Genomic DNA, 20339 nt, shown 5'->3' with positions numbered 1-20339 from the left:
CAGATGCACCTTAGGGACATGATGGGCAGCTCATCTATGCCAGCAGAGTTTGTTGAATACCTCATCAAAAAACAGAAAGCAGAGCAGATTGTATAATTCTCCTAGCAAGGTAGCAGCATGTTCTCAGGCTTGTGGATGCATTAAGGTGGACTTTGTCAACCAAAAGACCTTGCAAAGATTTTCTCAAGCCTAGAGCAATGAAATCAATAATTTCTCAGAACTATCAAAACCACTGAATTGACACCCTCAGAAACACTCTTCCCCAACATCAGGGTCCACAGGGCCTCATCAAATGACTGGCCCCATCCCTGGGTGCTGATGTAATTTGACAGCAAGGAGCAGTCCCCTTTCCCTCTTTCTCTGCAGACACAGCAGGAAAACAATAAACTGGAATATTTGTCCCACCCACCTTCCTCTGTACCTGACCCTCTCCATCCTAATCAGAGGCCCAGATGGGTAGGTATCACTCTCAACTATGTAAAAAATATTAAAAGAAAATTTAAAATTTAAGTTTTTTTAAGTATATGTGTATTGATGTGTGCACATATATTTAAATGCTTATATAGATAAATGCAAAATTAATGTAAATACATTTATAAATATAGATATTATAAATACATATAATTCTTTGTAAGCCTATAAACATATATGGATATATTTTTATGCATGTAGAAAACACATGATCACATGAAAGTACTTAAAAAGCTTGGAAAATAAAAAGCTATATTTATTTTGATGCAAGAAAACTTTGAAATTCATACATAGTTTTTTAATCATAATCATTTTCACTAGCATAATGGTTGAGGAAAAAAAAACAATAACAAAAAAAAAACACTACAAGGAAACAAAACACCTATGCCAATGAAACATGTCTTTGGTACAGTACTAAGGATATTACTGACACCTGCAATTCCAAATTGGAATGTCTGGGTAACAGGTGGGCCAGTGGTACAATGGATAACTCATCTGACTATGGAATGCTTGGATTCAAGTGCCAGCTACATTCTGGATCCCAGTTTACTGCTGATGCAAAGCCTGGGAGGCAGCAGATGTTGTTGCTTAGTCCTTGGGCTCCTGCCATTCACATGGGGTGATCTAGTCGGAGTTCTCACCCTTGTGGCTTCAAGTCTGGTCTGGTCTGACCTTGGCTATTGGGGCATTTGGGGAGTGAGTTGATGGATAAGAGATTTCTCCTTCTCTCCTACTCCCTGCTCCCCCATGTCTCTCTTTCGAACAATATAAAAACATTGCTAAAGTATACCATTAAAATCCATATGTTAGTTTACCTTTTGTCTCCAGCTCTGCAGAAGTATAGCCAAATGAGGCACAAATAAGAAAGATAGCTAGGTATCTGCTACCCAAACAAAGGAAAGACATTGCTCCAAGATTTAATATCTTGAAATCTCCTACAAAAGAAAAATATAACATTGTGAATTTATCTTATTTCAAGTAATCAAATGACTAAATGTGATTAAGACACTTTGAGGAATTCTGCATCTCTACCCAGAAATAGTGTAACTGCGCCCTGCCCCCTGAAAACAGAAATAATTAAGTTTGGAACCAACGCAATTAGATGGGGGGAGGGATTCTAATTTTAACTCTAACAAGAACTAAAGTTAGGCAAGAGAAAAAACCCTATAACTCCTCACTTGCACACATATATTTTTCTACATAGTAGGAACAGGATACAGCAACTTCATCTAACTTTCAACCTGTCACTAGAGGCAGACCCACCAGGGTGTCCTTATTGGTGCATAAAGGGCATTATGACATCATTAGTTTCCATAGCAACAATCACAACACACAGATACATTATACTCTTCTGAGGGGGAAAAGGGCATTTGAAAGTTATCTGACTCCTGAGAAGCTCAAAGCCTACATCAGAAAGCTCAGATAACTCAGAACTTTACTTAACTTCTCAAAACATATTAAATAATCATCTTCTACAGTCAAATCAGTCCACTTTTATCCCTACTTCCTGTGACAGGAAATGACATCATCACCCTCCCAACTGCCCAAATGAAACTTGAGAGTAGTTAGAGCCTTCCTTTTACATCTGGTCTCTCCATTTTCACTGCCACTTCCTAAATTTAGAACATCACCCTCAAGGATCCCCTTGTCTAATCTTTCCAGCCTCAAATCGCTGTCTTCCATATCACCTACAAAGAGAACAACCTTTCTAAAGAGCAAATCTGAAGTTATCACCTCGTAAAACAGTGGCAGCATTCCACTGCCACAGAATTCAATTTAATCATCTTACTCATGAAGAATATTAGCTTTATGACAAACATTTAAAAGATTCGGGCCTACCACATACACACTGAATCAAAAAAAGTATTTGTAAAGAAAAATCATCACATATTATACTTTAAATCTATATCCCTTGATCCAGTAATCTCACAGGAATTTAAGGACTAAAGATAAGTTATCCCAACACTCACAGGCTACCTTTTCTACACTTTCTGGACTAGTTCAGCAGGAGCTCCCTCTCTCCCCACCCTGCCCTCTTCATCTACCTGGTCCATCTGCAAAGTTCTGAGATGTGTAAGCGTCAGTTATGACATCACAGTACATGGAGACCACACCTTTGAAATCATCTGGTATATTAAAGGCAATGTTAAAGGCACTGTTAAAGGTAATGTTGGTCACATTTCCTCCTGTAATATATTGGAAAGTCAAACTCACGTTTGCCCAAGATTATTACATAGCAAGTTAGTAAAAGTAGAAGTGGGACAAGGCTCTCATGATGGCCAGCCCCGTTTACCTCCACCCTGCTATGATGGGTCCCATATGTTTGATTTAGGATTATGAAAGCTTTCCCTCTGAGATTCCACTGTTTGTTTTCCTTCAGTTATCTAACCAGACTAAGTCTACACCACGTTATTTTTCAAAAACCTACACCTCATAAAACCATAAAAGGATGCCATTTCTCTTTCAACAAATTCCTCTCGACAAATTCTTTTTCTCTATCCACCAGATCATGGCTGCTAACTAAGGCACCATAAATGTTAAGTAGATTTGGTTTAAGGAAGAATACATATCTTCCATGGATCTGCTCTCATAGATTAAAATGAACTTACTATCTGGTACAAAGAAAAAGATCTAACAAAGATATAATCTTTCATATTATGTATAGAGGCCAGTGTTGTGACATAGCTTGTTAAGCATCCACCTGCCATGCTGACATGCCATACAGATGCCAGTTTAAGTCCAGGCTATTCCACTTAGGATCCAGTTCCTTGCTAATGCACCTGAGAACGTGACAGATGACCTAAGCACTTGGTCCTTGCCATCCATGTGGGAAACCCAAAGAGTTACAAGCTCCTGGCTTTGGCCTGGTCCAGTCCCAGCCACAGCAGTTATCCATGGAGCAAACCAGTGGATGAAAGATATCTTTCTGACTCTGCCTTAAAAATAAATCTTTAGGGCCTGTCCTGGTGGCCTAGCGGCTTAAGTCCTCACCTTGAGTGCTCTGGGATTCCATATGGGTGCTGGTTCTAATCCCAGCGGCCCCGCTTCCCATCCAGCTCCCTGCTTGTGGCCTGGGAAAGCAGTTGAGGACAGCCAAAGCCTTGGGTTCCGGCATACATGTGGGAGACCTGGAAGAAGTCCCTGGCTCCTGGCTTTGGAATGACACAGCACCGGCCACTGCAGTCACTTGGGGAGTGAATCATCAGATGGAAAATCTTCCTCTCTGTCTCTCCTCCTCTCTGTATATCTGACTTTACAATGAAAATAAATAAATCTTTTTAAAAATAAAAATAATACAAATAAACCTTTAAAGAAAAAAGTTATTCTATTCCACCTGCAGTGTCCTTCATAAAATTTAGCTCAGACCATCTTGGATAAACCCAATGCATTTACCAAAAGTAGGAAATGGATTTCTAGGAGTCATGTCCTGGATTAGCCCACATGAGTTACCTCAGACGTGACTGAGCACTGTGCACATTTCCGTTCAAAACAGAATACTCCAATATAAGGAACCTGATTGGCTCATACAGCTTGTCTTATTAGCATACACTTTCGGTTCCCTAGTTGGTTCGTGTAACATGACTCATTAGCATACATTTTCAGTTCCAATTAGCTGTTATCCCTGTCTTCCGATTGATTGCAATCCCTGCCTTCTGTTTGGGTATTATCTCTACCTTCTAATTGGCTATTATTCCTGTTATTCTACTCCCCTGATTGTTTATATCTGAATCTGGTTTTCAGAAAGGAGCCAACCAGAGCAAGCCAGATTGTATAAAAAAGAGCCACCACTGGCTAGCTGTTTTGGCAACTCTTTCATTGAAGACCCCATCTTGAATGTTGCAACAGGAGTTTTCTCACTTTCAATAACCATGCTTTTCTCACGATCCTTGTCTATGTGGAAATTGACATAAGACATGAACAGGGATTGCCCTTATTGTCCCACAAGAATACATGCATGGTAGGGATGTTTTGATGATTGAGACAACATACTTGAAAGTACTGTAACAATAGAGATGCTCTATATTTAAGAAGGGTTCCTTTCTGACAACCTAGCCACTACACAAAGCTTTAAAATAACTTCGTTCACTCTATGCTTTTATTCCTGTTAGTGTAGCAAAACAGACCTGTTTATACTTCATACCTAGAAATACTAATTTCCAATTTCTATCTCCTGTGATGATTCATTATACTCTCTTTAAGCGCTTTTTGTGTCACTAAAACCAATTACTTACACTTTGTTTAGCTTTTCGTAGTTTCTAAAGAATTACTTCAATTCTTGTAACATCTGTAGGTGTATAATGTTAGTATCACATGCTACATGCAGGGAAACTGGAGTTTAAAGATGTGGTGTAACCAGGCACAGCTGATAAAACCAAGACAAAAAGGAAAGAAAAAAGAAGCAAGAGACACAAAACTGTAGAATTTTTTTTAATATATAAGAATCATTCCTTCTTAATATTGATAAAAATAAAAGAATCTTTCAAACTATCTGAAATAACTATCAGGATTAAGATTTATTCAATTGTAAATACAGTGAGTGATCAAATTGCAGAGATTTAAAAAATTATTAAAAATTACAAGTGGAATTTTGCAATGTCACTGAGATAGCTACTAAGAAAATCCGCATTGGGTTTGGGACTGTGGTGTTATGAGTAAAGCAGGCGCACCTGTAATGCCTGCATCCCACATGGACAACAGTTCAAGTACTTGATGCTTTACACCAAATCCAGCAACCTACTAATGTACCTGGGAAACCAGTGGAGATTGGTACAAAGCTCTGGGATCCTGCAACCAAGTGTGGGAGACCAGGAAGAGGAAGAAGCTCCTGGTTCCTGACTTCAGATAGGCCCAGTTCCAGGCATAGTGACCATTTGGGGAATGAACCAGCAGATGGAAGATTTCTCTCTCTCCTCTCTTTCTCTCTCTATGTAACTCTGCTTTTCAATAAATAAATAAATTTAAGAATCCACATAACATGCCTATAACAATATGAGTATGTTATTTATGCTACCATTGGGTTAAAAAAAATCAGTGTTACGATACTTTCTATTAAAATACCTAAAAATATTGCCAAGGGCTAGTGTTGTGGCACAGCGTTAAGCCACTGCCTGAAAAACAGCATCCCCCATGAATTTGGATTCAAATCCTGGCTATCATGCTTCCAGTACAGCACTCTACTAATCCAACTGAGGAAGCAGGGCAAGATAGTGCTTGGGCCCCTGCCACACAGCTGGCAAATCCAGATGGAGTTTCACACTCCTGGCTTCAGCCTGACCCAGCTCATGCTGCTGCAGCTATCTGGGAAGGGAACCCAGCAGCAGGAAGATTTCTCTGTCTCCTTGAAGCTCTACTGTTCAAATAAATACATAAATTGTAACAAAAATTAAAAATTAAAATATTGGCAAAATTACAGATAACAGTGTTTAGAGAAAAATAAAATAAGAAAATAGAAATGTAGAAGTTGAAGAAAAGCAAGCTGATTACAGATTTAGATGTTATCTAGGAGTGATATGATAAACTGACACGGTGTCACCTAGGAAAGGCATCAATGGAGAGTCCCAGCTTCTTGCACCAGATTTGCCAGGGTGATCTTTGAAAACAATATTAGCAGGGAGTACAGTTTATTTAACCCTTACTAGATATCAAACTCTGTGCCAGATATTAGATAGGATTATCCCGTGTAATTCTCAGCCGCACTGATAGTATTATTATTCCAATGTTAAAAATTATGCATCTGGAGTTTCAAAAAAAAAATTCCCCCATACCACCTAAGCAAGAAAAGACATGTACATCTGATTTCAAGGAATATGCTCCATTTAACACAATAATAATCAATGAATCTCAATCTGCAGAGCTCAGTTTCCTTTCCTACAAGTTATCCCTAGGACAGTATTCTAAATTGCATCAGTTAATTGGCTGCATATCCATGCAGAATTTCAGGATGTGACTCAAGAGCACTGACTTCCTGGACAACTAATCTTTCCTTAAGAAGACCATCAAACATGGATAAATGTCTAGTCATAGTTTCTGGAACACAGCTGTGACTCAGCATCATACTCAGAAAGTCTGGAACCTGCCAGATTGAAGTAAGGCATGATTTCTTTTCAACAAATACCACTTTAACATCCAATTCCATATGCTTATATTTACATCCCTGCAAAGATTTCATACCAGCATGGAAATTTATGAGATATATGTGTAAAATCTTAGGTAGCCATCTATGATTATAGCCTGAGAAAGCAGTATAGGATGGCCCAAATTCTCGAGACCTAGCACCTGTGTGGGAGACCTAGCAGTTCCTAGCTACTAGCTTCAGATTGGCTCAGCTCCATCCATTTTGTGGCCACTTGGATAGTGAATCAGTGGGTAGAAGATCATTCCGTCTCTCCTTCTGTCTGTAAATCTAAACTGCCTTTCCAATAAAAGTAAATAAATCTTCAAAGAGAAATCTTAAGTAGCTACCCTCTTCCACATTTATTGGATAGTTTCCTGCATGGCATTCTAAAGCTCACCTTGCTAGTAAGTTTCTTGAAGCACTGTCAGAACAAGAAATTTCAGTTTTGAACTACCATAGTAAAATCCAAGTTTACAGAGTTAATTTGTGAAGCAGTTTATGCATTTCAGACTCTGTCCCTAATCTCGGCTGATCAGATATTTGTCAGTTTATATTCCAAATAATAATAAAAGCAGTAATAAGCCTTTAAACTATAGCCCATTGAAAATTGTTTTTGCAACTTTAAAAAAATCCATAAGTCACCAACTAGGAAATATTTCTTAGAACAATTCAAATGACTATTGATAAATATACCTTATATTGTATTAAGCTGAAAAGCAAACACACCGTCTTAAAAGACAATTTTTTTTGAACTAGTGATACAGTCTTAACACTGTTCTACCCACCCACATGCTTGCAAACTATCCATCCAGAATGTTCACATTTTGCTACCACTTCAAAATCAATAGAGTATGCCCTATCCTCTTATTATATAGTAAAAATAGAATAGAAAGTGTAAAATAGAAAGTTCTATGGTACCTCAAGCTGATTGTATCAACATCTTCTTTCATGTGCATAAGGTAAGCACGCGAAGCTAACAGTATTATATAAAATGCCATTAATCATGTTAGCAAAGATCAACATACTTCTATTAATATATATTCAGAATTCAACAATCATTTGGGGAAGCCTACTACATCACCAGCACTGCTATAAGTACTGGGTATATGACAGTGAAGAAGCCAAAGTATTTACTTACACTCTTGGTGTGAGAGACAGACAAGAAACATCAGATTATCATAGGTGTATAATGAAAAATAAAACAGGGTGACGTGACAAGACTGCTCTCCATTTAGGTTGCCAGTCACAAAGAGTAGATTCTCACTCATACTTCTCACTGCCTGGCTAGAAATTCCTGTGGCCTCCTACTTAATTTCAGTTAACTTGCTAGAGCTGTTCAAAGGACATACAGAAACACCTGCTCAAGTTTACCAGTTTATAGTAAGTGATGTTATAAGGAATACAGATGAACAGTCAGATGGAAGAGATGCATAGAATAAGGCTTAGGGGAAAGGCTGTAGAATTTCCAAGCTTTCTCCACGTAGCTATACACTTTAGCTACTGAACAACTGCGACAATCTCTAAAAAACTTATTATCCAGTCCTTTTTGGCTTCTATGGAAGTTTCATTATGTAGGTATGGTTGATTAGAAATCCGCCATTGGTGAGCAACACGGGTTTAAGCTCCTCACCCCTCACTGAGGGTTGGAGAAAAATGATGTAGTGAATGTGGGTGAGGCTAAAAGTACCAAACTTCTAATCACTTAATCGGTTTCCCTGGCAAGGAGTTTCCATTCTGAGGCTATCCAGGAGCCTGCTAGCCCATCTGGTCAGGTTACAAAAAGATCATTATTACAGACCCTTCTCATTTAAAAGATTCCAAGAGTTTAATAAGTTATGTGCTAGAAAATTTGACTAAGAATATATATAATATATGCATACATATGTATTAAAACAGGAATATGTAAGTATAAAATCAGGAACATATATATTCATAGTTAAGTTTATACTAAAATTTATATTCATATATATACACATATATTTCAGTATAAATCATCTCCTTCTTTGAATACATATTCCATACAGCAAAATGATCATATAAGTCAAAAGACACTGACACATTGCTAGATCAATATTCAGTCATGACACATTGCTAGATCAATATTCAGTCACTAAGAATTCACCCGGTCTATCACATCATATGAATATAGCTTCCAAGCAAAACATTCAGATTTGCAGGCTTCCAAATCTCACAGTTACTCATTTGAGAAGTTTGCTATAAAGGAGCATAAGAAATTCTAGCTAAGAGGATATTTCTCATTTTTTTTCGATCTTTAAAACAAGAATGGAGACCATTTTACATGAAAGTTCCTGTTCTTTCTTAGACCATTATCATGCAATGTCTTAATGGCAATGCTTTCAACTTAAGGGATGTAGGCCAGAGTTCTTTGAGATGGTGCTGATGAGAGTACCATATAAAGAACATTCTTCTGAAGCAATTAGGAACAACCATTGTTTAGTTTCACTTCTGATTATTTTAACAAGGATTTTATATCTGCTCAAATCATTGCTGCACATTTAACTCCAACTTCTTCCACTTCCAAAGAAACAGTTTTTAGAAACCCTATTTCTTCAGAATGGCTGCTTTCGGTGTGCAGTTTGAGACTTCACTTCTCTTCAACATTTGCTTTTTATAGCAGAAGTCATTGCAAAGAACTTTAGCTATATTTTTTACAAGGCAGTTGAAAAATATCATCATTTATCTGGACACAAGACTGAAGATCTGAATGAATGCAGTTCAATTTTCCAATTCCAAATGTCGATTGGGAAGAACAAACTTTATTATATTATTTAAAGTTTAATCTGAGCAGGTCAAACAATATAGCCATGCATACTCCTGAAGAGTTCCAATAAGTGCCTCACTGTAGGCAAGATAATTTTTCTTGGCCAAGATAGGAGGTTTATTTGGAATGCAGACTGTGAAGAATGGCTGTTGCATCATTTCAGTCACTTACTGTCAGCTTCTTCCTTATTGCACTCTTAGCTGGAACCCTTCCCCCTTTCTCTTCTTTCTACTTTGACTGATGTTTCTCTTTTCCATCAAGTTGCTATTAAGATATTTTGTATCATGAGCTGTCTTTAAATATTTGTCAATCTTTCCTCTTGAAATATCTTTTCAGGTATAGGGATGAAATGAACATCTCATGATTTGATTGCTATTTTTAGCACATTTTGTACTCCTATGGGTCTTTGATCTTTCTACTTTGTACATGTTGACTATTATGGTTAATGGTGCATTAAGTCTGTGATCATGGAGTGGATTAAAATTATGCTTATGCAGAAATTAACAAAAAATAGGAGGAAGGAAGGAAGGAGGGAATTGGGGGTAGGGAAGGCAGGAAAAAAACGTTATTTTCCTAGAATTGTACCTATGGAATACATGAAATTTGTTATCTTTAATCAACTAAAGTAAAAAACAAGGTATATGCAGATATACTCCTAAAGGTTCCATTTGTAATCAGTTCCTTGGCTTCATAATAATGTTTGTGTGTGTGTGTATGTAACACTTGAGGATTCAACTCATCTTAAAACCTTTTAAGTGTCCCCTTTTCAAGTGCTTAGGAACCAATGATATTTTTACTTCCATGTGGGCAGAGCTTTATTTTTTCAGTGAACTGGTTGCACCACATGATAAATTCATTGCCTGCTTTAAGGTGACTGGTTCCTTTTAACAGTCTCTTTAAAGACTCTAAATCTATCTCTTTAATAGGCATGTCCGCTCCCTTGCTGTCTTACTGTTTTTGATAGCTGCTTTTGAGCCTAGGCTAGATAATGCTTCCTCAAGCGAGTTTTTATCAAGAATCTTTTTATCAAAACAGAACTGCAGAGTCTCTATTTTTATAACCCATGCCTAACTTCTGCCCTCGTTTGCTATATTGGTGCTGCCATGGCCAGAGGCACCCATCCAAAACTTTTCACATGCATTTCCTGATCATCCATCTTACACTCACTGCTATCCAGACAAAAATACACAATGTTCCCTGCCCTTGTGTCTGCTGCCAGGACAGACAAAAACAACTATTATGAAGTGTGGCCTTTTTCTCCCAGGCGTCTGGAACAATGTGAATTGGTACCATCTTTTGTGGAGGCGGTATGGCTGAGATTACCAGTTGTCTCCTGATACTTTTTTTTTTTCAGGAATAAGGGGATACCCCAAGTCTTGTAACTATGCACATAGCTAAACACATTAATGACTATGATTCTTAGAATACTTTCAACCATATATGGCATTTTAATTATGTTCTGATCCCTGAGGTGTTGTCGCCTGTCTTTGGATCAGGCCCTTAAAGAGGAGGAAGCTGTTCACCCATCCTCCCAGCTAATGAGCTACATTTGTTCAAGCAAATGATAGGACAATCAAGTCATGGCAGGATGAAAGTATCTCAAAATCCTGCTGACTTTCAAGAAACCCTAGCTTTGCTGCCCCCCCCCCACTCCCCAGCCCGCCACAGCAATGTAATAGCAAAATTAACAACTTCCTTATTGAGGCAAAAGCTGTCATCTAAAACTAATTGGAGAGGCAATTAGCAATGTGTAACAAAACCCTTTAAAAGTTCTGCTATTTTACACAGTATAATTTTCAAGGAAGTATGCATTTAGGCAGTCTGACCCCTCCTTTTCTACATAACCTTTGGGTCCAAAGCATAACTAGAGAGCCACATTTATACAAGTTTCTACATGCGCAATACTTCACTTGGCTAAGACCTCCGACTACATACCTGGAAAATAAACCACAATAACGTGTCTTGTTTGCCAATGTTATAACCATAACATGAAGTGGAAAATTCTCACAGTCACAGAGTACAATGTGACAATACTTCATTGTCTCCCTTTGAGGCCTTCGGAATCTTTACTGTTGTAAACATGTGGCTATACGTGCTAAAGGAGCTTATAAGGTCCTGTAGTGCTTCTGCTCACGGGAGGCTACAATACAGGGGCTAAAATACTTCTTCTACAATCCCGACCGAATTCTGCAGTTTTGAGTGATGTTCTGATGATTCACACAAAGATTTAATCCTTTGCGATCTTCACAGATTCCCATAGTTGGTAACTCATTCCACATGCTTTGTTTATTATCAAAATGTCCTGGAGTTCATGTTCCTCTTAAAGACGCAGTAATAATTATGTTAACAATGTACACTGTTCTTTTAGCAAAAGTGCTAGAGAGAGAAGGTAACTGGTAGCATAATTACAGATTAATCACCACTGGATGAACAAAGTCAGATAAGCCTGGCAGGGGAAAAGGGCTTTGCCTTCATTTGACTAAGCATTCATGGAATGGTTAGAAGGATTATCAACTTCTACTCACCAACCCCACTGTACTCCTTTGAAGAGTGAGATACTTCATGAACTTCTAAGCTGTTCTGATTTTCTTGATACTTCCCACTAAAAGACAAGGAGTTTATAAATTTACACACACAAATGTATTCTTCATTTCCAACATCTCTTACAATGGCTTACATACAGATGCCGAAAGAGGCTTGGAGCTGACCCAGCCTCCTTTCACTCTAGCTTATGGTGTTATTGTCACTGCCATCATTTTTGAGCTTTTGCATAATTTCCAATTTATAGATAAATCTACCATCTGCATTTTACTTTCTTCCCTTTATTTAATTCAGATCAGCTTCCTTTCCCCAAACTAAACATGCTTCTTTGCTTTTTTATTATAAATTCCTACCAAAATTCCAGTTCTGGATGAATTCAACTCGACTGAAGCAGAACAGATGAGTGCTGATGAGAGAAATTACACAATACTCAAGTTCCATGTTAAATTCATAACATACCATTTTAAATAAGGCTATAGAATTATTTGGAAACTGTATAATATGACTCCATTTAATCTCATCTGTGGCAATTAAAAATCTTTTCCATTCTTTTTAATCCTCACATCCCTTGTCTCCCAATCTCAGCATAAGACTTATTTGTGAATAAAACTGAAACTATCAAATGGAATTTCCCTCATCTTCCTGATTTGAAACAAGATTTCCACATGCTTTCTTCATTCTCTTCTTCTATTAAAGGAGGAAGTATACTTCCTCCTATTATCAGGTAAAACTCACCATGTGTTTTAAATTCCAACCATGCCCATATTTTCAGGAATAATCATATACTTGAGCATTTCATTCTCTCTTATATATTTTCAGCAAATATAGAATTGATACATGGGATCCAATTATGTCTGGTACTGTTTGCACAGTAAATTAAGCTGTTGGCTGCAATACCAGCATCCCATATGAATACAGGTCTGAGTCCTGCTTGTTCCACTTTTTATCCAAATCGTGGAACTTGGGCTCCTGCCTCTCAGGGAGAAGACTCAGATGAAAATTAAGACACTTCATTTTGGCCTGGCCCAACACTGGCAATTGCAGCCATTTGTACCTCTTTTTTCTTCTCTCTCCTTCCCTCCTTCCCATCTTTTCCTTCTCCCTCCTCTGGCACTGCCTTCCAAATGAATAAATCTTTAAAACTATGTGTAAATATGGGGCGGACATTTAGCCTGGCTGTTAGAACACCAGCTAACTTGTAGGTAGCAGAGTGCCAGAGTTTGATTCCTGGCTGTAGCTCCTAACACCAGCTTCCTGTTAACGCAGACTCTGGGAGGCAGGGTGATGGCTAAAGTAATTCCTGCCACTCACACTGGAGATCTAGATTGAGTTTCCAACTTTGGGGTTTGGCCTCTTGCCATTGTGGGAGTTTTACCAATCCACATATTTCTCTGTTTCTCTGGTTCATTAATTTAAAAAAGGATCTTCATTATTCCTTAAAATTGTGTGTATGGCTAAATCCCCAAGCATTTAAACATACTAATTTACCTCCAAACTCACAAATAAAAACAAACTCTTTTGCCCACCTATTTGTCTACATCTATTGCCCCAGTACTCACTAATATTTCTTCAGAGGAAGATTTCCAAACAGAGTTGACTAACATTATTTTCATCACTCCTTCCCATCCCCCCCCCCCACATCATTCTTTATCACATCCTTAACCTTGGGGGTTGCTCCTTAACCTCACCACCAATACGTGACTCAACTGAACCAAGTCTTATGGGAGTAACATCTATGTTACTGATTCAAATTACTATCTCTCCAATTGGCTAATCCTCCTCTTGCAAGTGGCAGGATCCCACATGGGTGCAGGTTCATGTTTCAGCTGCTCCACTTCCCATCCAGCTTCCTGTTTGTGAAGACCCCAAAGTCTTGAGGACCCTGCACCCATGTGGGAGACCTAGAGGCAGCTCCTGCATCCTGGCTTTGGATCAATTCAGCTCTGGACATTGCAGTCACTTGGAGAGTGATCCAGTGGATGGAGGATCTTTCTCTCTGTCTCTCCTTTTCTCTGTAAATCTGTCTTTCTAGTAGAAAAAGAAAAAAGGCCTTATTTATTTATTTGAAAGGCAGAGAAAGAAAGAGAGAGAACAAAGGCCACTCTTTGTATTTTATTTCCAAACTCATCCTGTAATTATCTTAACAGCAAATGTTAGAGTTCTTCGCAATTTAGTCCAATCCCTCCTCATTTTATAGTTTCTTAATTGTGTCCTCCCTCATAGCTGTTATTACCTTCTATATGCCAATGAGTTTCAAATGTGTGTCATCCACTTGATTTATTATTCTGAACTCTAGAAAGGCACATACAATTGATTTTTCAACATCATGGCTCAGAAGTCTCAAACATGCCTCAGATGCAAAATGCCAAACACCAAGTTTAGTAAGGAAATTCATGGAGGAAAAAAAAAGTGTTTTCTTTTTTTTAAATTTTTTTTTAAAGATTTATTTTTATTATTTTTTTTTTATTGGAAAGGCGGATATACAGAGAGGATAGACAGAGAGGAAGATATTCCGTCCGATGATTCACTCCCCAAGTGAGCACGCCAATCCGAAGCCAGGAGCCTCTTCCGGGTCTCCCACGCGGGTGCAGGGTCCCAAAGCTTTGGGCAGTCCTGGACTGCTTTCCCAGGCCACAGGCAGGGAGCTGGAAGGGAAGCGGGGCTGCCAGGATAGAACCGGCGCCCATATGGGATCCCAGGCATGCAAGGCGAGGACCTTAACCACTGCGCCACCGCGCCGGGCCCCAAAAAAAGTGTTTTCTCTCTTTCAAAGAATGTGGAATACTTGCGGATTACCAATACTCAAAATATGAGCCCGAAGCTAATGTCTTGGCACAGTGGGTAAATCTGCTGGCTGTGATGCCAGTATTCCATATTGGCACTTGTTTGAGTTCTGGCTATTCCAGTTATTATCCAACTTCCTGCTAATGGCCTGAAAAAAAACCAGCAGAAGATGGCTCAAGTGCTTGGGTCCCTGTATCCATGTGGAAGACTTGGAAGAAGCTCCTGTTTTTGGTGGAGCCAGCCCTAGCCATTACAGCCACTTGGGGAGTCAACCACCAGGTACAAGTGTTCTCTCCTTCTCTCCCTCTCTGTCCCATGTTTGTTTTCTCTCTAATTCTCCCTTTCAAACATATAAATTACATCTTTTTCAAAAGTCAATCCTTCTTATAAGGGATGTGAAATAGATTAGACATTACAGGGAAAGCAAACAACTGCTCAACACTTGGTGATTGAGTCTTAGGAAAGGAACAAAAGCTCAGAGGAATTTCACCAAGGGCTCTGCGACCTAGACATAGAGGAGTCATTCTCAGTAATCCAGTGGCTGAAGCCAAGTACAGAAGAAGCAGTCATGAACATGAAAGGATCCTTCCAGGTTAGAACCAAATGATGTGTCATAGAGTTCATCAGAGACATGATCAGTGACCAAAAAGGCTTTCCAGTAGTTTCATAATGCCCAAGGCCTCAGAATATTTGCATAACCCATCGGAAGGCTCACTTATGGACTAAAATTGTGTATCATACTTCCCTGAATACAGAAAGCTTTAAAAAGTTTTAGAAATGTGAAATTTCCTGAAAATACAAGTTTGTGAGCTAGATTCATACCAACGTTAATTATACAAAGATCTGGTAAGTTCTAGAAAGGAGACAAGCACTTGAGAGACAAAGAGGAGATATTTTAATCATGGTCATGGAAGTGGTGGTCTAGTAAGAGTCTCTAAAGAAAATAGTAGTTAAATTTTATCATGGCTAAAGAAATGTTTGACAAGGAGGTGAGGGGAAATTTACAAAAAGAATTTCTCCTCAACAAGGCTTGATTAACCAAATACAGGGACTTGACTACAGCTTAGCAAACTTAGGGATCTACAGATGGTTTGTTTAGGCTTCAGTGCAGATGGTACATAGGTAATCATGCCTTCTGAGCTATGTTCAAACCTGGAGCCATTTTTAAAGATTTTTGGGAGTTATAAAGTAGGCATGGAGAAACTTTTAAACCTAATGGTTACTGTAGTAGGCAGCTCAGGTTAATATATACAACCCAGGGATTTGGCTTCGCCATCATTAGAACTGATCTGGGAACTGTCGAAGAGATAGAAGCAATAATTCAGTATAGATGTGACAAGAGTAACTACTGTGATGATACTATTACCCTGAAAAAAGACACACAAAATTTATTAGCTAGAAGATAGACAACCTTAGTGAACAGTTAACACTAGAAAAGGCAGATTGTGACAGATAAATTTGCCATCAAACAGCTCATAAATAAGACTAAAGAATGAACAGGAAAACAGGAAGGATAGGAGAACGTGGTGTCACACAAAAAAAAAAACTTAAAAAAGCAAAAAGAAGATATCAAAGAAAGAATATTGGAAAGCTAAATACTTCACATTGCTAAAGGTGCAAAGGAGAAACAAATGGAAATATGTACATTGTATTTGGAAATAGGAAATAATTAGTGGCCTTTGTAAAGGCAGCTGTATGTGAAGCTTAAGTTGCAAGGACTGTATGGGACTTAGTTGTATAGGAAAGGGCTTTTAAATGGTGCGGTGTTTATTGTTTTTGAGCAACAATTCAAAAATAAGAAAAAGTCAAAAATACAAAGGGAAAGAACGAATCATGTAAAGGCATCCCAGAGAATGCAAGAGGATGACGCAAAATCTAAAACACAGGTACAAAGATTGAATTTGGACTGATGTAGGACTACTTTTTTCTCTGAGACAGAACAAACTATGGGTAAAAATTAAAGTAAATGCATGTGTAAAACATGAGCAGGTGAATAGGTAAAAATTCAAGCATAGAAAATATCTATGATTTTGCATGCAAAGCAGGAGGCAAGCCCATCTCCTGAGCATAAACATGTAATAGCATAAACATTTAAGATGCTTTAAAGGAGAATATAATGTTTGCAATAGTCACCAAAGAGAACGCAGAAGATCCAAGAAAAACCCAGAAGAATGAGTAAAGATATGTTTAGCATTGATTCAGATCTCAGAGCAAACAGCATCTGCTGAGGCTGAGGTAAGGTTCCTACTACATGGTGTTAATCTTACATTACTTTCTGAACTTATTTGATTATTTTTAAAAACTTATTTATTTGAAAGGCAGAGTTACAGAGAGGGTGAATGACGGAGAGAGCAAGGGAGAGATAGAGATCTTAAATCTGCTGGTTGACTCCCCAAATGGTTGTAATGGCTGCAGCCAAGCCAGTCAGAAGCCAGGAGCTTCATACGGGTTTTTCATGTGGGTATAGGGGACCCAGACACTTGGGTCATCTTCCACTGCTTTCCCAGGCACATTATTAGGGAGGTGGATCAGCTGGGACTTGAACTCATGTCTCTGGGATGCTGGCATCTTTACCCACTACACCACTGAACCCGTCCCTGTCTGAATAATTTCTGTTCTTATACACTGTAAACTCAGAGATGTCAAGGATCAACTTTATTTTGGTAACAGCTGTGTCATTCAGCTTTCATTCCCTATCTCTAAAATGTTAAAAACATTAATCTTTCTCTACATGACAATGATATGGATACAGTTAGATTCACACTAAACTAGAGCTTACTATGCAAGTGAGCAAGGACTTCAGATTGCTCATTGTAGTAAGTCCAGTGCCTGGCACAGTGCATGGCACATAACACAGATTCAATCAATAATTACCTTAAGGAAGGTAACAAATACATCTGGACAGCAAGTCCTGGTTTGATTCCAGTGTTGTCCTCACACTACCATGGCAACTGTCAGCAGCTATTCTAATACATTGTGGTTACTGTACCAAGGGCCTAAGCATGTGCACTATTACCTCTTCACTTGATCTTAGCCAAAAGGCCGAGAAACGATACTATTACCTCTTATTCAAGAGGAAAGTGAAGTTCTGTGAGATAATGCATAAGGTTCAACTGCTAGTAAAAGATGAAATCATAATTCACTCCCAAGTCTGTCTCATTCCAAAATCTGAGCTCTTCCTCCTAATCCAAATTTCCTGTGAAGGCATTGGAAACTAAAAAAAAAAAATTTTGCATGAACTTTCCTAGAAACATCTGCAGTAGAAATCACTCCCCCAACGTCACCACTGCAAAACCAAATAAACCCCACCCACTCCAAATTCCCCAAAATGCTGTTCCCGATTTATGGTTATTAATGAAATCTCAGGCAAGAGTCTCTGACAAGATGATAAATAGTTGTGTGCAGGCATCTGTTAACAGGTGTTGGCGTCTGATGAACTACTCCATGTGACCCTGTATGTCATCCATCTCCACAACTTTAGTCTTGATTCTACAGACAGAATGGAAGACATGATTCCACAGAGCTTCTCTTCTCAACACTGCTTTAGAATGAATGTAAAACTGGTACAGAAACACCTGAGCAAGACGCTCCAGCTCTGCGTGAATTTTCTTCTCTATAGTAAAGGCAGTGATGCTTGCCACCACAGGGTTTAGTAAATGATTAAAAAGGATAGAATGCTTAAAACATTTTTGCATAGTGGGCATAATAACTCAATTTTTATCCACCTTCTTCTTCTCCCATAATCAGGAGCTACCTCCTATGAATTCCTTAATGACACTGAAAAATACATGTTATAGACCCAAACAAAACACCTTAGTTCAATTCTCCCAATTTGTAGCAAATACAGAGGATATATTTGATCATTTCTGAGAAAACACCCTGAAAGTAGCTTTTCATTCACAGGTAAGATCTTAGTATTGAAAAAACTAATATCAGTATGGTAGATACTTCGCCTTTCCTTTCTTGTATCCTTCTATTTAACTCATCACTTCTAACATTTTATTGCCTGGCATCACTTTAGGCAGAGTCAGGACATCTGGCCCATTTTTTCAGATGAAGTATGTAAGAGAAGAGGAGGTGGCATGTGCATCCCTAGGTCACAGACCATACAGCAGAGATGTAGAACTGAAAACTCAGTCCTTCGTTTGGTGATCTCCCAACATGAAAAGTAATAAGAAATAAATTATAAATGCATGCAATTTGCATACGCCTGGAACATTCTATAATTTCATGAAATTTCACTCAAAAGTAGCTGGGACACTTTGTCAGTGACCTACTTTAATGCACACATTTATATAATAAAAGAAGAAAACTAACCTGGAAGCATTCAACATGAGTGCAATTGGTCAAAGTGAGGTTAGAACTTAAGAGTTAACTATATGCAAACAGAACGAATATAACATCTTAGTTTAGTTCAGAGCAAAAGCAGGGGGAAATTGGAATGTTCATTTAATAATACTATATGCAAGTAGCCATAATGTTCTACACATCAAATCAAACCATCAAATCAAACCGTTCATTTCAGAAAATTCTATGGCGAGCTCTGAGTTTAATATAAAAGAAGTTGCTGCGAAGTGGAAGGTGATCCTTTACAGAAAAACACCACACAGAAATAATCTCAGAGAATGTCCTAACTAAAGCACAAATGTGCTTGCCATCTCCAAAGGACCAGGTTTATTTAAAAGTGGCATGACTGTATAGGAAACAAAGTTTAAGCAAAAAATAGCATTAAAACTTTTAAGTGCTAAAGCAATAGTGCTAGCCACACAGATAATCCAGTGATTTTAATGAACTTCATACAAAACATTACAGTATTTCCCCAAATTAATTTTATACAAAATCAAACTTTTTTCCAAAAAAAATGCCACTCTAATTAAAAAATATGGAGAAAGTGAAGCAATTATTTCAAAAACAATCTCTTACCCTCACACTCCACTCCCCCGCCAAGTGAAAGTTGCAGACTTACTCTATGTGAATAATATGTCCAGTTGTAATCAAATTCTTCTGCAATAGCACTGAAGTTTGCCTCAAAGAGCAGCTTCTCCGTTTAATGAATTTTAGATGACCTTACAGCTAAAGCCTTTATTTTCTGTAGGAGGAGCTCTACTTGATCCCCGAAAAGTACCAACTGTCATGAGAAAATCTGCATTCAAAGCAGGTCAGCATTCAAGGTTACATTTGTTAAAAGCTTCAGAGGAAATTACAAAGTTCAACTGAGTGCCTTTTCTTTCCTTTTTAATTAGTTCCTGATATGGCATCTTAGTATGCCAATGTTATTTTACTATGTGACTCACCACACTGGGAATTTAAAAAAAAATAAGCCAAAGGTAAGTATGCGATTGCCAGGTTTACAGTTGTTTCTTCAGAGTGTATAAGATACTTCTGAAAGGCATCATTATTTTAAGTACCTCTAAGTACAAAAAGAGTTATAAATAGACAAGGATTCCTAAAACCTGGATTCTACTGGAGGCTCTCAATTCAGCAGCCAGCTGTTTCCTTGGACACTTTTCTTAACCTAAAGAGGCGTCAGTTGCAAAAAAACAAAAACCATAACAAAACCAAAGGAATGGGTGGGATCACAAAGTCATCTAATATAAACTGCTCTTAAACAAACAAGCAAAAATATACCCATTGCACTTTCCCTAT

The 20339-nt window shown here is 38.2% G+C and overlaps 1 protein-coding gene across 2 annotated transcripts in view; it reads right to left on the bottom strand.

Annotated features, from left to right (window-relative positions):
* IL13RA2 (interleukin 13 receptor subunit alpha 2) overlaps window positions 1-19844 on the bottom strand; it is a 34707-nt gene extending 14863 nt beyond the window's left edge. Inside the window, exons 1-2 of one of the 2 annotated variants that reach the window (XM_040999913.1) lie at window positions 19660-19844; window positions 1287-1406 (exon numbers count right to left, since the gene is read on the bottom strand). In XM_040999913.1, coding sequence (XP_040855847.1) covers window positions 1287-1377 — 91 coding nt within the window. In that variant the 5' untranslated portion in view covers window positions 1378-1406; window positions 19660-19844. Of the gene's footprint in view, window positions 1-1286; window positions 1407-2441; window positions 2517-19659 lie in introns of those variants that run through there. The other variant, XM_040999914.1, reaches the window with a different exon arrangement.
* Window positions 19845-20339: the final 495 nt, after the last annotated feature.

The sequence above is a fragment of the Ochotona curzoniae genome, unplaced genomic scaffold (assembly GCF_017591425.1).
Source record: "Ochotona curzoniae isolate NIBS_2020 unplaced genomic scaffold, NIBS_Ocur_1.0 scaffold_1852, whole genome shotgun sequence".
NCBI lineage: Eukaryota > Metazoa > Chordata > Mammalia > Lagomorpha > Ochotonidae > Ochotona > Ochotona curzoniae.
This window is presented reverse-complemented; position numbering and strand designations above follow the sequence as displayed.